At 43.4% G+C, this 15,996-nt stretch overlaps 2 protein-coding genes across 5 annotated transcripts in view; both read left to right on the plus strand.

The window, feature by feature from the left end:
• Positions 1–511: 511 nt before the first annotated feature.
• On the plus strand, positions 512–9,929 carry hdac10 (histone deacetylase 10). Its single transcript, XM_030365133.1, has 20 exons — positions 512–851; positions 959–1,093; positions 1,184–1,280; positions 1,866–1,963; positions 2,062–2,166; positions 2,313–2,381; positions 3,908–4,034; positions 4,395–4,460; positions 4,556–4,615; positions 4,961–5,050; positions 5,378–5,484; positions 5,962–6,029; positions 6,788–7,067; positions 7,307–7,397; positions 7,539–7,615; positions 7,832–7,888; positions 8,046–8,127; positions 8,410–8,598; positions 9,477–9,636; positions 9,778–9,929. The coding sequence occupies exons 1-20, from the start codon at positions 787–789 to the stop codon at positions 9,810–9,812; spliced, it is 2,058 nt and encodes a 685-aa protein (XP_030220993.1). The 5' UTR covers positions 512–786; the 3' UTR covers positions 9,813–9,929.
• Positions 9,930–10,316: 387 nt separating this feature from the next.
• The window catches only part of parvb (parvin, beta), a 15,662-nt gene continuing 9,982 nt past the window's right edge, over positions 10,317–15,996 (plus strand). For 2 of the 4 annotated variants that reach the window (XM_030365134.1, XM_030365135.1), the window contains exon 1: positions 10,317–10,621. In XM_030365134.1, coding sequence (XP_030220994.1) covers positions 10,507–10,621 — 115 coding nt within the window. In that variant the 5' untranslated portion in view covers positions 10,317–10,506. Of the gene's footprint in view, positions 10,622–12,626; positions 12,756–14,650; positions 14,835–15,996 lie in introns of those variants that run through there. The other 2 variants (XM_030365137.1, XM_030365136.1) reach the window with 2 other exon arrangements.

Here is a 15,996-nt window from a genome sequence, read left to right on the forward strand (position 1 = left end):
ATTCTGAAATGTCTTTTCAATGGCAAACCTGTGTTATGTTTCTTAAGAAAAGAGTTATTTATATCACAACTCTATTATGAGTATGCAATTGTAATAACATGTTTTTCTTTTATGGTTTATTATGTATGTGTGTATTAACAGCTGTGTTGTTATATGCTCATGCACTTCCTTTGTCCATTTTTTTGGTTTGCAAGCAGATTATTCCAAAACAAACAATATTGTGCTCTCAAACATATCTAGCACATTTTTGCTTTCAGAATATTGATTTTTGTTTGCAATGCAAAACGTTTTCCACTCGACATGAAGACACACATGCACCTACATCTATATCCAGTTGCAGAAATTAGAAATGTGCACTTCTTTCAACTCCGTTCACTTGCTGATGCTGAAATATCAGGTATCGGCTCTTCCAGAGTCCCAGACCACGCTGGGGCCGGACGCGGAAGCGGTGTTTGAATCAGCGCGCGTCTTGTTGGCGAGCTTTGTGAGTGCTGAGGCTGATGTGGGATTTCTGAACCCGTCACGTGACATAACAAAGATGTCTCCGGTCAAAGTTTGATCTGCATACGGCTCCACGATGCAACGGGGATTTCAGTGAACTTTGGTATTCAGTATAAAGTATATTTAATAGTAGATTACATTGAAGGTAACAGGCACGTAGTTGATCTTCCATGCAGAACCAATTTCGGGGGATAAAAAACTGGACTTGACTGAAAGGATTTCTATCTATTTTACGTGTTTCCTGTGCAATAAATCGGATACTAAGTGTCGCATCCAACTCATCCGATGAAGATGGGAACTGCGTTGATCTACGATGAAGAGATGACCAAATATAAACTCCTCTGGGTTGAGTGAGTAGGCTACATGAGTATACACGCAATTTGGCAGCGCATCAATTTCACCTGATCAAACTGTGATCGATCTATGCATTACGTAATCTTTTGATTTGCCCACACAGCCCGGTGTGTAAAATCGAGGTTCCTGAGCGATTGATAGTGAGCTATGAAGCTTTGGTGAAGAGCGGTCTTGCTGATCGGTGCGTCTCCATCCCCGTACGAGAGGCAACGGATGCAGAGATCCTGTTGGCCCACAGGTTAAAGCTAACGGCCCCCAAACCCTCCTTAAACACACAGAAATACCTCGAAGATATTGTGTCATAATGTGCTTTGGGTCCATTTAACAGTGAGGAGTATCTAGAGGCTGTGAAAAAGACCCCGTTCATGCACCTGGAAGAGCTGATGACCTTCACCCAGAAGTACGGCGACGTCTACTTCCACCCGGTTAGTTAGTATGAGGAATTCTTTAAGGAATTTATGATTTTTAAGCCATTTCATTGTGTGCGATGGATATTGATTGATCTTTAAAAGTAATTTGCATCACGTGGAGGCCGAACTGAAAGTCGATAATTAAAGTATTCAAATAATATTGCTTGCTTTTAGTCAAAAATGGATGAAACATTTCCCAAAAGCTTGCTTAATTATGAACATTCACTGAGATAGTTAGGCATTAGATAGCCGTCCCTTGGACTGAATGCCAACTTATATCTCACAGAAATTACAAATGAACCCTCCAAGGACACTCTTGGTTTCAGTTCATATGAGTTCAACAAGCACTATTGTAAGTGTTATTAAAGTAGTCTAGAACCTTTTAGAAAGCGTACAATTTATCGGCCTATGTGTAAAAGTTTAGGATAGGAGTCATAAATAGTATTATTAAAAGTTTTATTTTTATGGGATGTCTGTTTGAAAAGTTAATTTTTGGACTCTTTTGTAGGTCTACTACTGCACAGTGACGAGTTGTATGAGCCCCATTCAGTACACAGATCTACCACTAGGAGGTGCTCTGACCTTATTTTACCGTTGCAGAACATCTACCACTGTGCCAAGCTGGCTGTCGGTGCCACTCTGCAGCTTGTGGACAACGTTATGACGGGGAAGGTGAGGAACGGCATGGCACTGGTCAGGTGAGATTTGAAAGTGATGGTTTATTCACATAAGCCAGTCATTTTAAGTTTCTATGTATCCCATTGTTTAACATGGTTTATACATCTTTCGAATCCAGACCTCCAGGGCACCACAGTCAGTCCAGTGCCGCCAATGGGTTTTGTGTGTTCAACAATGTGGCCATCGCAGCTCAATACGCCAAAAAACACCACAAGGCAAAGAGGTGAAATTAAAAATATCCTTCCTCTTGTTCCTCTATCCAATCCTGTACTTTTCCTGTACATGCCTGTGTAATGGATACAAATCCGTCTGTCTGTGTGTAGGAAATAAAGTTTCCATAACTTTTTAGTGTTGTTTTGTTTGGACCAGGGTGTTGATCGTGGACTGGGATGTCCACCATGGACAAGGTGTCCAGTACTGCTTCGAGGATGACCCAAGGTCAGGGTTTTATTTGTATTGTCTTACAAACGGTCAAATCTCATCACTTAGACAGTTAGAGTCAGACCGTTTGTATATAGTCAGTTTAGCAGACGCTTTTATCCAAAACAACATATTTGAATCAATATTGGAGCATCTAAGTTTGTTTTTCAAGTGAATGATATGCGATGGCATTGCAACAAGCGAGAGAATGTAATTATGAATGAATTATTACTAAGCTTTAAGCAGTGTGTGAAATACCCGTCAATATTCGGGGGTGTCCCCATCCCCCGATTGTTGTTAAATTTTCCCAATATGCAGTAGGCTTACAACAGTACAATATTTAATGGATGCAAGCAATCAGTCTATAGCCTACATGACAACACACACACAAGCACACAACAATCTTTAATAATCCGATATGCTATAATAGCCTATTCGTAAAGCAAAACTTTAGCCATTGCAGCCTCCTGCAAACAACAAACGACCATAATTGGCAGCAAACTGGCACACATAGCAGAGCAATCAACAACTGCATAAATGCCAGGTATAGCCTATCGGAGACTGGCACGCAATCAGTGCACTTGCAAATGAGGGCCTGCAGTATGACCAATCGTGTGACATTGTTTAACCATCCATGTACAGCAAATTCGATTAGACAGATACATCATTGAACACATTCACAAAGCACATACGTCCAACCACGGCGGAGGCTGACAACATTTTACACAACAAGCCAAACATCGCCACAGCAGGTGCGCTCTCTCTCTCTCGCGCGCGCAGTCTCTGTCTCGCTCTCGCACGCACGTAAACAATCGCTCCAACTTCGCCAGCTCCAAGACTAGGCTGCTTCACTAAGACCACAATCAACCACAAGGCCTTCAGAACCATGCAGTCTGCCGAAGCGGGAAAACAAATGCGCGCGCACAGTCGCACACACTCATTTTATGCACAGTGCATCCCTATGTCCCAGTTCTATCATCGCATTTCCGTCACTGCAAAGATTTAAAAGATAGCCTCTTATCTTAAGTTAGAATAGACCCAAAGTGTGTGAGTGATGCACTCTGGTTTAGCTTTCGCTTGCTAGCCGTTTTTAGTATGACTTTTCAACATTATGTCTTTCTTCTGTTTGGCGAACATGGCTAATTTGCATACGCTGGCACCGCTTGGCAAAAAAAAAAAATATATATATAAACAATTTGGGAATAAATGTTTTGAATTCTGAATACTGGACATGGTGAGCTTAAAAACATTTAAGTGACCATTAGTGACAATAATATTTATTTTTTTTGTTTCTGATAAATTTTGAGACCCCCCTCAAATTTTGCTTTTGAGGCTTTCAGGGGGTCTCATGGGTAGTTCGCACACTGGTTGTAAGCTACTGAGTCCACAGATATTTGAATTCCTTTTTATTGATATGATATTATGTAGTAAGCAGTCTAATCTCAAGACAAAAAGATCTTAAAACAAGAGTCATCATTATATCATGCTGCATTAAGCCCGTTCACCATTCAGTTTGTTTGTTTGTTGTTGTTGACATTTCCCAGTGTGCTTTACTTCTCCTGGCACCGCTATGAGCATCAGAGCTTCTGGCCCAACCTGAAGGAGTCAGACTTTGACAGTGTGGGGAGTGGGAAAGGAGCTGGATTCAATGTGAATGTGCCTTGGAACAAGGTGAGCCACAAACAACACATCGGGTTGGATTGATTAGTCTCCTGTTGGGAAAAACTTTGTCTTTTATTGTATGGCTCTCTGTTCGTGTTGTATTTGTTGTGAGGGAACCCTGGCTGGAACTATCTCACTTTTAAAGGCCAATGAAGATTACCTGATCTTGATAAAGATAACTTGAAATTATTAACTGTTTAACCTTTTAACAAAACAAAGCAACCCTCATCCGCAGTGTACCATATCATGTCCATAAAGAAAAGTATATGTTGAAGATGAATTGTTATTTGTTTATTGTAAGAATAATAACACATTTACAATTTGGTATGTTTGTGTAAAACATGTTTCATCATCTAACACCTTTTCTAGGTGGGAATGGGGAACAGTGACTATTTAGCAGTTTTTTTCCACGTTCTCCTACCTGTTGCGTATGAGGTGAGAAAATCAACCACTTTTTCACACTTAGCTTGTTACCCCCTGAAGCCTAATGTTCAAATGTGTTATGTGTTTTGTTTTGTGGTTTCCTTCAGTTCAGCCCAGACTTGGTGTTCATATGCGCTGGCTTTGACTCGGCCATCGGGGACCCTGAGGTGAGATCTTGAACCATAGATGTGTGGATCAGTATCGTTGACATGTTTTACATGGTACGATACAAGGATTCATTAGCGAACCTCAATATCTTCTGTACAGTGGAAGTCTTACCAAGGCACCAGTAATCTACCAAGTGAACAAAATAACATTTAGCAGCGATAATGGCAAAAAACAAAATATTGTGGCAAAATGAAAGTATGAATCTAAAAGATTTGGTGCATAAAGTGTTCAAGTTATTTATAATTTTGTTAACGAGATGTTGTACAACTAAGTAAATCAGTGTCTCTGAGCATTAAACCATAAGACATAAAACGACCCTAAAGTGTTCTGTCTCGTATTTTTAGGGTCACATGTCTGCGACACCGGACATCTTCGCCCATCTCACACACCTCCTCATGAACTTAGCCGACGGCAAAGTGTGTGCCGTTCTGGAGGTCAGTGCACGCTCCTCTTCTCTTGCTCATGCAAATGTCTCCTCCTCGTCAAGAACTCTTTTACTGTTTCCGTTCCCAACCCTTAGTATCAAAACCTCATGTTGACTCATGTCATCCTCTAGTATTTAGTGTTAATTTCGGTTCTCATGCTGTTATGTTCTCTTGTTTTACTACGAAACAAGATAATTTGATCGGCATTTTGTCCCGTCCGATCAACCTCTACACTTGGTTCCACACTCTCTGCTATTTCCGACATACCTAAAAAGAGGCTGTGCTGTGCTGCATTGTACTGCATTAGTGACACACATTGTTGCTGACTTATTGCAGGGAGGGTACAACCTGACCTCTCTGGCTCAGTCGGTGTGCCAGACTGTCCAGACGTTGCTAGGCGATCCCGCCCCACGTCCGGCCCAACTCGGTGGTGCCTGTGAAAGGTACGACCTTTAACCTATCAGAGATGCCAGTTTTGCATAACGGGAATGAGAGTTTTAAATGCTGTCATTTAGGGCTGGCCGATTAATCGAATTTTGATCACGATATCGATTTTTTTGGCGTCAAACGTTCATACAGTTAGCATAATCGAGTCGTTCTTGTTTTATAGAAAGGGCAGACCAGCTGGATACATATTTTTATATCATTTAGATTGGAACATTTTCTTTTTGACCATTTTGTGTATTTCTTAAAGGCGAAATTCCAGTTCTCAGTTACAAAAAAGAAATTCGGAGAGACATGCTGAATAATTACAACAGGTTTTCCTACTCAAAGATAATCGTTTGAATAACAGTGATTTCAATATGGAGCAAAATAATCGTGCTTATGATTTTTCCCATTATGGAGCAGCCCTACTGTCATTTTTTAAAGGTTTTAACATTTAGATGAAAACTGTTTTGTGTTTGTCTTTCCTATTTTAGTGCACTTGAGTCCATACATAGTGCCCGGTCAATTCATAAGAAGTACTGGTCCTGTCTGCAGCATGCAGGTATGTCTTCTCAACACCCACTTTTCCACTTTACCCCTACTTCTTTTAGAGATCGATTATACATGTCTATATGACACCAATTCTAGATATCCATCTAGAGTTCAGAACGCTTAACTTACCTCTTCTGGTAATGTAGAAATAGGCCCACTTACTAGCCACACTTCTATGACTGGCTTTAACGGTCTTCATTTCTAATTTCGTGCATGTAACCAGGAACTTGATCAAAGGGTCATTCTGTTTCTCTTTTGTCAATTGCTTCTAACAAACAAAAAACACATTGTTGTCAAGTAAAGCTCATTTGTGAACCCCTTTATCCAAATGAGGGCCCCACATTCAGTTGAATGTTGAATTGTCTTGCGCACTTGTTCTCTTGAGCCACGCATGAAAACCTCTTCAGTGTACACTAAATGTAATGCTCTTATCAACATGGAGAAGTGCATCGGCTTGCCTTGTGCAAATGTTTTTTTATTGATAATACTGATCAAAACAGGAAGATACAAAAAAAAGCCTATAGTGCAATTAAACAATGAACATACAAACATACTGCCTTGAACATAGCAGTCAGGCTACTGCTTCTTTGTTTTTTTTTAAATATGAATTTGCGTTAATCGCGCGATAGAAAAATTAACGCCGTTAAAATTGGATTGCGTTAACGCCGTTAATAACGCGTTTAACTGACAGCCCTAGTGTACACCTATAACCTATAACCCCAAGCCATTCAACCGACCATCCCCATCCCGTCCCTGGCCCCTCCACAGCTGCTCCCTTCCCTGAAGAGCCCAGCTCCAAGAACCGCCGGCCGGCCCAGCAGGGCGGCTCCCAGGGGCCCGAGGGCGATGCTGGAGGGGACGCCCAGAGGGAGGAGGAGAAGGTGGAGGAGAAAGAGGAAGAGGAGATAGTGTGGCCCGAGCCTCTTCGGCGCGTCGCTCCGTCCCTCCGCAGCGCTCTGCTTCTCCCCGACGCCGTGGAGTGCCCGGACGGCTGCGCACGCTTCAGCCCTGCCCACGGCCCCGGGCCCCTGGAGAGGGCCCGACTCAGGTGATGAAAGTCACTTTGGAGGAAAGTGACTGCTAAGAATGACTAGATAGTACCATTGTTATTATAATAATTGTATCGATATTATTAGTGATTTATAAATGTAGCGTTTAATAAATTTATTGTTTTGGTTTGCAACTTTTATAATTGAAACGTTGGAATGGAGAACAGAATGGACAAAAATGTCTCTTTGTGATCCGGTTATGTTTTCCGTTGCTCATGAACGGTTTTCATTTCACTAGGAAAAGCTACCTCAAAGAGTCGGAGGACGAGGCTAGCGTGACGTTGCTCTACAACCTCACTGCCCTGCTCGGACAAATGGAGAAAAACGAGGTACAGCATTCGTCTGTGCAAGATGCATGAATGTATTATTATTTATTTATATATATACAAGTGCAATTTCCTCATAGCACCCTTTTATTCTGTATCACTTGTCGGACCTAAATTCCCTGATGTCACATGATCACCCACCAGATTCGTAACGGCCTGGCGTTGGTTCCGGATGTTTCCATGGCAGCCACACTGCTGACCTCAGCATCTCTCTCCAAACGGTATGACTCTAGCCTATTAATTACTATTTACCTTATTTTGACCTACTTATTCAGGTACTTCATTGAGGAACAGGCAGGGAGTGAGAAAGTAAACACAGACGCATGTCATTAAGAAGCAGGTTCAGCCTCATGTATCTTGGCTGTGGACATCGGGGATTGAACCCAGTACCTTTTCCATTGGTTCCATTATTTGCTGTGTGTCTGCGCTTCCCACAGGGTATTGCTGGTGTGGATGGGAGAAGGGCCGGTCCCATCTCAAATCATTGAGGATGAGTGAGTACCTGCTCACGTTTCTTTTGATTAAGGAAAACCTTTACATTCACTTTAATCGTACTCTACTCTTTATCAAGAGGAAATGTAAAACCTGTATAATACTCCCATGGTAATCAGTAGAAAAAATGGGTTTCTAAGTGATGATTGTTTTCTACAGGAAAACACTAGTGGTGCACATCAACAGCATGGAGCCACACGAAGCACAGTCCAAATACTACATTCCCATCCCACTGAAGAAGGTATTTCCCTCCTAGACAGATTGGCTAGCGTCATACCCTTCCTGTCAGGGAAAGGGCACAAGGACAAAGCATGCGTGGAACGTTGAATGGAGTTCCTATGTTAGAAGTGTTTGTTCATGTGTGTGCCGCTGCATGCCTGCGATGGTCCCACGTGATCCCATTTAAATCCGTGACACGTATCCCCCCCCAAACGTGCCACTTGACTTCCCATCCCCAGCTTGCGTTCGTGCTTGTTCTCCTCTGAATGCGACGGTCCTCCTGCGGTCCCCTTCTCCCCCCCAGGGTTGCGGGGACACGGCGGGCGTCATGCAGGCCGTGCTGGGTCTGCTGCTGCCCCTGGGATACCAGTACGAGCCGGGTCTGGTGCTGCTGGCCCGGTTGCCGGGCTACCAGGTGGAGGGGGGCCTCTGGCAGCAGCTCACCTGCCTGCTACAGGGCCTGGCCCTGGGACACACGCTGGTACTGCTGCAGGTGAGTTCCTGGAGGGGGCCTAAGGGGGGGATGCTTGGCAGGGACCAACGTTCATAGAAGTGACCCCGACTGCTGTGGACGTAGTGATTTGCATTAATTTGTGTCCCCAGTATGTTACGTTTACGTTGAGGGCATTTAGCAGACGCTTTTGTCCAAAGCGACTTACATTTGTCAAAATAAACTGAAACAAGAGAGTCGCTATCGGTACGGAGAGGATGTTCATAGAACCAAGTGCCAAGCACTTAGAATTGCTAGGTTAACCCATTCCCCGTATACAACAAAGATAGCTTGGAGAAGAAGCTACACGATCCTAAGAACCATTGTAATAATTTTTTATTGTAATATATATATTTTTTGCAGTTTTAAAGTGTTTTAACCGAAACAGCGAGAACTTATGCTTTCTCGAAGCCCTCGCTCATTCATTTAGCCGACTGCTTATTTCTGGATCACATGATATTGATTCAGATATATGCATTTTATCCATCCACTAATCAACATGATTCCGACTCATCCACTATGGTCGGCGAAACCAGACTGTACACAGAGTGTACATTCATGTCACGCGTTCCCATGCGGAAGCCATTAACTCAAGGTCCCTGCCTTAACCCAAGTACCCTTGAGCAATCTGCATAATCCCTGTTCAGTGACAAACAGCCGCCATGACCACCTGCCTGGGAAGCCCTGGATGTAGCGACTAAACTGTAATTCACCTCAAGGCCCATAGGGGGCTCACCGTGGTTGGGGTGCAGAAAGGCAAAGCACACGGCCCCTTTCTGTAGCTTGTGTAGCTGATGTCTTTCTTACCATCTTTAGTTTGGCCACACCTAGTGTATCATGTAAACATGCTGTGGTTCATTCCTCACGTATTTCCTGTGTAGGAGAATGAGACCGCTCCAGTTGGCATAACGGCCTCTTGTCTCCTGGGGAACGCCGCCCTCTCTCTGGGGCCCCTGGTTGCCCCCGGGCCGGAGGATGTGGGGTCCTTTGAGAGGCTGAGACTCAGATTGCAGACCGACTGGCCCCTACTGCAAACCACCGGTACATTCAGGGATTGGAAATGAATGTGGTATCAAAGAAAGTGGACATTGGTGATCACGATACAAGCCTTCACTGATGAGTGTGAGGGTATAAAGGAAGCACTCTTTTAATTGAAATGTTTGTTTTTGTTTTCTGAAACAGCACCGGAGAAAAGGAGAAACAAAATGGACTGCTGAGAAAGTTCTACGATTCTGATTTGGATTTTTCTTGATACATCTTAAGATATTAAAAACGACTGACATTTTTTCACAAATGTCCTGTCTTGGATTAAAAAAGTACATTTTGTAACAGTGTGTTCTGCTAATTAGCAAACCAATTTAAATGTTCAATGCTGCTTTTATGCTTGTTTCCTAGGGAGATTTGGATTTTTCAATTGTAGCTTGATTTGTACAATTCCCAAAATACAAAATGTAGACATAACAATGACAGCACACAAAAAAAAACATATGACCCCTCTCAAAGGAAAATTCTTATAGAATTGTTAAAGTTGCATTAATTAGGCAGTCTACTCATCCCACTTGGGAGAAATTCTCGTTTCCTTTTGGTCCTGTGATATTATCCTGTAACCCGTAGTCACATTACAGTGACGGGACACTAGGAGGGTGATCCGCTATAAACCGCTTCCTGCCTCTGAGCGGCGCTGTTGAGCGGTGATGAATAATGCTAATTGTTTCGCCGGCCTACATTATTGTATGAGTGAGTCATTGTACCCTATTTACTGAGCATTCTTGTCCGGTCCTTCTCTATTGTTGCCGTCCCCGGTTCTGTACTCTGCAGTGTCTTCAGTGAATCAAATCAAAGCATTGGAGCACGTATGTTATTTTTCCAGTAGTGTTTCGGTAACGGGACGGAGTGACGTTGAAATACGCTATGTCTGGAACTCCGACTAAATCTGGGAATCCACTGATGGCCAAGATGAAAAAGGACGAATCTTTTCTGGGTAAATTAGGAGGGACGCTGGGACGAAAGAAGAAAGCTAAAGAAGGTATGTTGGTCAGATATCGGTATGGGGTTACAATGAAGCTGATAATGAATGAAGCCGATCACTTTTTTCCCTGTTGTGTGTGCTACTCCTCATGGTGCTATAATAACATTCTCTATCAAAACGGCCAGGCCAGCAAGCGAAAAGAGAAATGCATGTGGCTATGAGTTTGCCTATATTCTCTTGTGTTTGAGAAAAGCTGTACACGTACGCTGTCCCGTCGTTGCGCCGTTAATGGAAAAGGCACATTGTCCCCCATGAGGTAATGGTCATAAATATAGGGCTGACAGCTGTCTGGCATGGTGGGCTTCTAAAGATGAAGCATACGGGATATATTTATGCTCAAAGTGCTAGGTCTGTTACCCAAACTCTGATCACTCAAACCACCTAGTTACTGTGGGTTTCACTATTTATTTCTAGCCCTATATCTAGAGCTGACAGTAGCCTACGTTGTAAATGATTCAGCATATATGTTTTCAGATTATTCTAATATACTTGTCTGAGTCGTCCGAGTGGACAACTGCTGCTGTGTGTGTGTGTGTGTGTGTGTGTGTGTGTGTGTGTGTGTGTGTGTGTGTGTGTGTGTGTGTGTGTGTGTGTGTGTGTGTGTGTGTGTGTGTGTGTGTGTGTGTGTGTGTGTGTCCTATACACACACTTTGACGACTGCGGGTTTACAGTCTGAGAGCCATGTGTTTGCTGTCATTCACGAAAGGGACCACCCCGTGCATGTTAATGACTTAAGGGCCCCCAATAGCTAAATGAATTGTGTGCCATGGTGGTCTTTAACTTTAGGAGCGGATGAGGCCTTCTAGGTGTGTACAAATCAGCAGGGCTTGTGAGTTGGACTTGGAATTGATCAATACATCAATGTTGGGTTAAATCAAACATAACGGTTCCCTTAAAGTAAACCTTTAGACTGTTTGTTTTTGGTATCAGGGGGGAAACACAGAGAAAGCACATGGTTGTGGTTTCAGTCGCTCTTGGGTGTGGTGGATATTGGATTATATCTTGAGGGTCACACTCAACTGACATTGGAGTTGCAGTCTTTAGTGAAATTTAATAAAATAATTCAGATATTTTTTTCGTAAAAACAGGTTTGGTCCAGTTGTTGATGCTTTGTCTTGTCTAATACCACTAAATATAGCCTACTATTAGCCTCGGTAGTAATTATTATTATTCCATTATTTTATTTGTCTTTGACTGTCACGTCTGGGCGTGACAGTCAGTAGACTGGGCGTCTACTGAAGCCTATTGGGGCCTCGGACGCCCCCTGCTGGATTATGTGGGCGACGATTACCAGTCTTATCTCAGTTACTTCTCTTCAAGTGTGAAGTCCAGGTCAATGTGATTCATTGCAGATATCTCTCCATTGGAGGGGTAAGGGTTAGCTTTACTTTTTGTCAGGGACGGTAGTATTGTAGCAACCTGTTAACGAGCCTCTTCCTGGAACTGGGGGGACTGAGCTATTGTCTGTGTGTGTACTGAATAATGTATTCATTATTGGGCTTGTACAATGTGAAAATGCTTTGACAGTTTCATACCACAATGTCGTCCCATAATGACATCATTTCCAGATGAATAACTGAACAATGACCAAAGAAACACCGACTACAATAACAATACCATGCTACAATGCTTTCAAAATGGAGGGCCCTATAGAAAAGATAATAATAATATAATATAATTTTCCTTTAAAAATGAACACTAGTTACATGGAGAGATCAACAAGGCATATATGGCATATATATCTTTTTATTTTTTACATATTCTTTTAGGAGGCTAGTTAGCGTTTAGCAGTCTAATGGACAGTTTATAAGATGAACCCTACTGACAGGAACCCCAATTCAAACCCAAAGCCTTTAGCTCGATTAAAATGGAAGTAAAACCTTTTATCCAGAGACCCAGATAATAGAGGACAGAGTGATGCATTCATATAATGTCAGCCTTTCTAAAAATGTCTCTGGAGCTTTTTGTGTCCACTGATAAACTGAGAGGAAGTGTGTCTATGTCCTAATCAGCCTAAGACGAGACTCATAAGTTAAGTTGACATGCGCAAGTCATTTTCCAAGAAGCCTTATTAGAAGTCGTTTCACTCATCCAGCAAATAGAACGCCTTCGAGGATGGATATTGAGCACGGTAAGTTTTATAATCTTTTCTTCTTGCTATAAATTACCATTATATCGTGATATATGATTTCACAGAATTGGGTTATTTATATTTATATCACCAAAAATGTAAGACAAATATTATTCATAAACAACGCGTGCATTATTCATATCTGATTCTTTATTCGTCTTTTTGGTACAGTTATTGAGCAGATGCTTCCATCCAGAGTGCTGCACAGTGTATGTAATGTTTATAGAAGCATGTCTTTGGTTAGGTCTGTTGGAGTCTCCTGGGATTCAAACCTAGAACCCTTTGGCTGGGAGTTTACCCCTAGCCTGCCCTGACCCCTGACCCATTTAAACTCCAGTGAGTGGGTCCTGGCCTTCCTCCCCTGAATTCCTTCTCTGCCCTCCCTGTTAAACGTGTCCCGGGACCCCGCTCCCCACTCGTTCCCCTCCCAGGTGACTCCTGGGCGTAAACATCCACCATGTCTGGCTCCATGTCCGATATGAACCCTGCTGGGACGTGTGTCTGTCTGTCTGTCCGTCCGTCCCCCTGTCCCCCCCCCCGCTGAGGATAGTTAGGGTCTCGCGTCTCACCACAGACCGGCTGCGGTATAAATACTCAGCCCTATATCTGCCAGGCTCCATCTTCTCCGTACTCTCGGCTTTATTTTTACCCCACCCTGTGTTGTATGTCGCAGTACCCCCCCGCCCCCAGCCACAGCCAGGATCACCAGATTTCTATCTTTTTATCCGGACGTTCAATGTTTATGGTAGAAACCAGATTAAGATTGTTTTTCTACTACCTTGGGCGCTCTGTGTGTGTGTGTGTGTTTGTGTGGTTCTGTGCTTGTGAACTTGTGTGTGTGTGTGTGTGTGTGTGTGGGCTCCTGTGTAGGTGTGTGTTTGCTTGTGCGTGTGTGTGTGTTTATGTCTATATGTGTGTGTTTGTGTGCATGTGTGTGTGTGTGTACACGTGTGTGAGGTTTTGTGTGCGTGCACGTGTGTGTGTGTTCTGCCAGCCCGCCCATGCGGCAGGCAGTTGTTACATGACGGAGCTGCTTGGTCTGTTTAATTGCTCTAAGTACTACAGCACACAGCTCCGCGGATGTCTGCGACGGGGGCCTGCCGGCAATTTACGACGGAGACTCGGGTCCAGGGTCACGATTGAATTTGTATAATTCTGTTAAAAGCTCGAAGCATCGCAGTGCGATTGATCGTCCTGTGAAGGACCAATCAGGTTAACGGCGCCTGCATGTGCTTATTCTCAAAGCAGGGTATTATGTTGAGGAGGAACCTGACATGTTTTTAGCAACTGTGAGACAAGGGTATATGACCAAAGGGTAAGAAAAAGTATCAAATAAATCGGCGCTCCATTCCTCAGTAGGATAGTTATAATATAGTAATAGTTTTTAATTATAGGAAGACTTCTGATATGTCACAAAAAAAATGTCTAGCAGGTGTATAGCAGTTACACACACACACACACACACACACACACACACACACACACACACACACACACACACTGTCTGTAGGTTTTTGTCTCGTGTCCTGTCGTCAGCTTGTCCAGTAGACCACATTCATTGCGTGTGTGTGTGTGTGTGTGTGTGTGTGTGTGTGTGTGTGTGTGTGTGTGTGTGTGTGTGTGTGTGTGTGTGTGTGTGTGTGTGTGTGTGTGTTTGTTTGTTTGTGTGTGTCTGTATTCACTAAATCTCATCTACTTTAATGAGAAATGGGAAGGGAGTGAAAAGACACACACACACACACACACACACACACACACACACACACACACACACACACTTCCTTCAGCTTGTAACCGGACCGTTGAGGTGGAGTAGGGGAGGGTGGGTTTGTGACAGAAATACACACGTGACGACTCCCCCGTAGCCACCGGTCAGACCCACCGTCTGCAGCCAACACACGTATACACTCACACACACACACACACACACACACACACGCTTTCACAGACTCCCACTCCCACACATACAAGCACCCTACGGCTTTAGCTGACTTTAACCGTCCGGAGAGACTAGCAGTGCCGCGGGCTGAGCGTGGATCATGGCAGGGCTCCTGTGTGGCACTAAGAGGAAGAAGCAAGGTAGTGTTGACCTTTGGTTTTGAACAGGTTTCTGGATTATTGTTCGCACAGAGGAACTTCAGGAGAGATGATTGGGGAGGCATCAGTTGTGTGCGCTGTTACCTTATGACTGAGGGTGACTGTTCAAAGCGGTTGAGAACTCGTAGTGTTGTTTGGTGTGAGAGAAGGACAGCGCGTCTCTCAGGGTGATTTGAGCGATGAAATGGGACTTTAAAAGAGCCGTCGTCAAAGAATGAGACAGACGATGCAGGTGATCGCCTAGATTTATAACATGATAGGAGGTATTGCTGCCTCAAAATACTTAAGATCTACAGGTCTTGTGCTGGGAGTCATTCTACTGCATATTGTCAAATCTGTATAAGATATTATATTATGTTGGTGTTTTATAATATGTAGGCCTCCACTGTTTGCACATTATATGCGATAAGATCATAGATACATACATTCCAAAGTAGGTACCGAACAGCAGCATCAGATTCACTATCTCTCTCCCGGATGGATGAGTAAGAGGAAAAAGATGGACAATTATGATGAATCAGTTTCTCTACTTTGATCATAAAGGGAATGCTGATGAGCAGGGAGGTGAGATGGGACTGTAGCCTGCTACTGGCCTGCTCTGCTCCCCCCCCCCCCTCTGGGAACACTGAATCATAACAGAAGTGTGCATGGACAGCATTTCCCCCCACGGTATCGGGACCGTCTGGTTTGTTTTAAGTGCCTGGCCTGGGTTTATGCGGCAGTGTGCACACTGGTTATCACGTTATCACTTCCACTGGAAGAAGGGAAAAAAATGCGGGGTGAAATTGAGGTCGATAGAAACATCCCTCTGGCTGAGTGTATTTTTCTCATATTTGGCCGGCAGTGACTTTCACGATTTTTTTATTATTTTTTTACATCATGAAGAATTCGGGAGCATAAGAGTATTTTATTATTTTTGTAGTGTACTAGTAGTAATGTTTTTTTGGTCATTGTTATGTTGTTAATCGTTCAATGATTTGTCATTATGGTACATGGGTGTGGTTGACACTGCCACAGTGTTTCTCATGGGAGGTTTTAATGAGCCTAGGTAATAGAATAGCCAGTATTGAGCATTGCCAACAAAGAAATCCCATCATGCATTCGTATGTACAGGCCCTATACAGACAATGTCATACGCACTTTC

Source organism: Gadus morhua, chromosome 9 (assembly GCF_902167405.1).
Source record: "Gadus morhua chromosome 9, gadMor3.0, whole genome shotgun sequence".
In the NCBI taxonomy this organism is placed as follows: domain Eukaryota; kingdom Metazoa; phylum Chordata; class Actinopteri; order Gadiformes; family Gadidae; genus Gadus; species Gadus morhua.

Excerpts from the sequence above, each read along its gene's own strand:
- hdac10 (XM_030365133.1), top strand. The coding sequence starts at position 787 with ATGAAGATGGGAACTGCGTTGATCTACGATGAAGAGATGACCAAATAT. Across the intron at positions 4,616-4,960 it reads CGGCCATCGGGGACCCTGAG|GGTCACATGTCTGCGACACC; the intron begins GTGAGATCTTGA and ends TCGTATTTTTAG. Across the intron at positions 9,637-9,777 it reads GCCCCTACTGCAAACCACCG|CACCGGAGAAAAGGAGAAAC; the intron begins GTACATTCAGGG and ends TTTCTGAAACAG.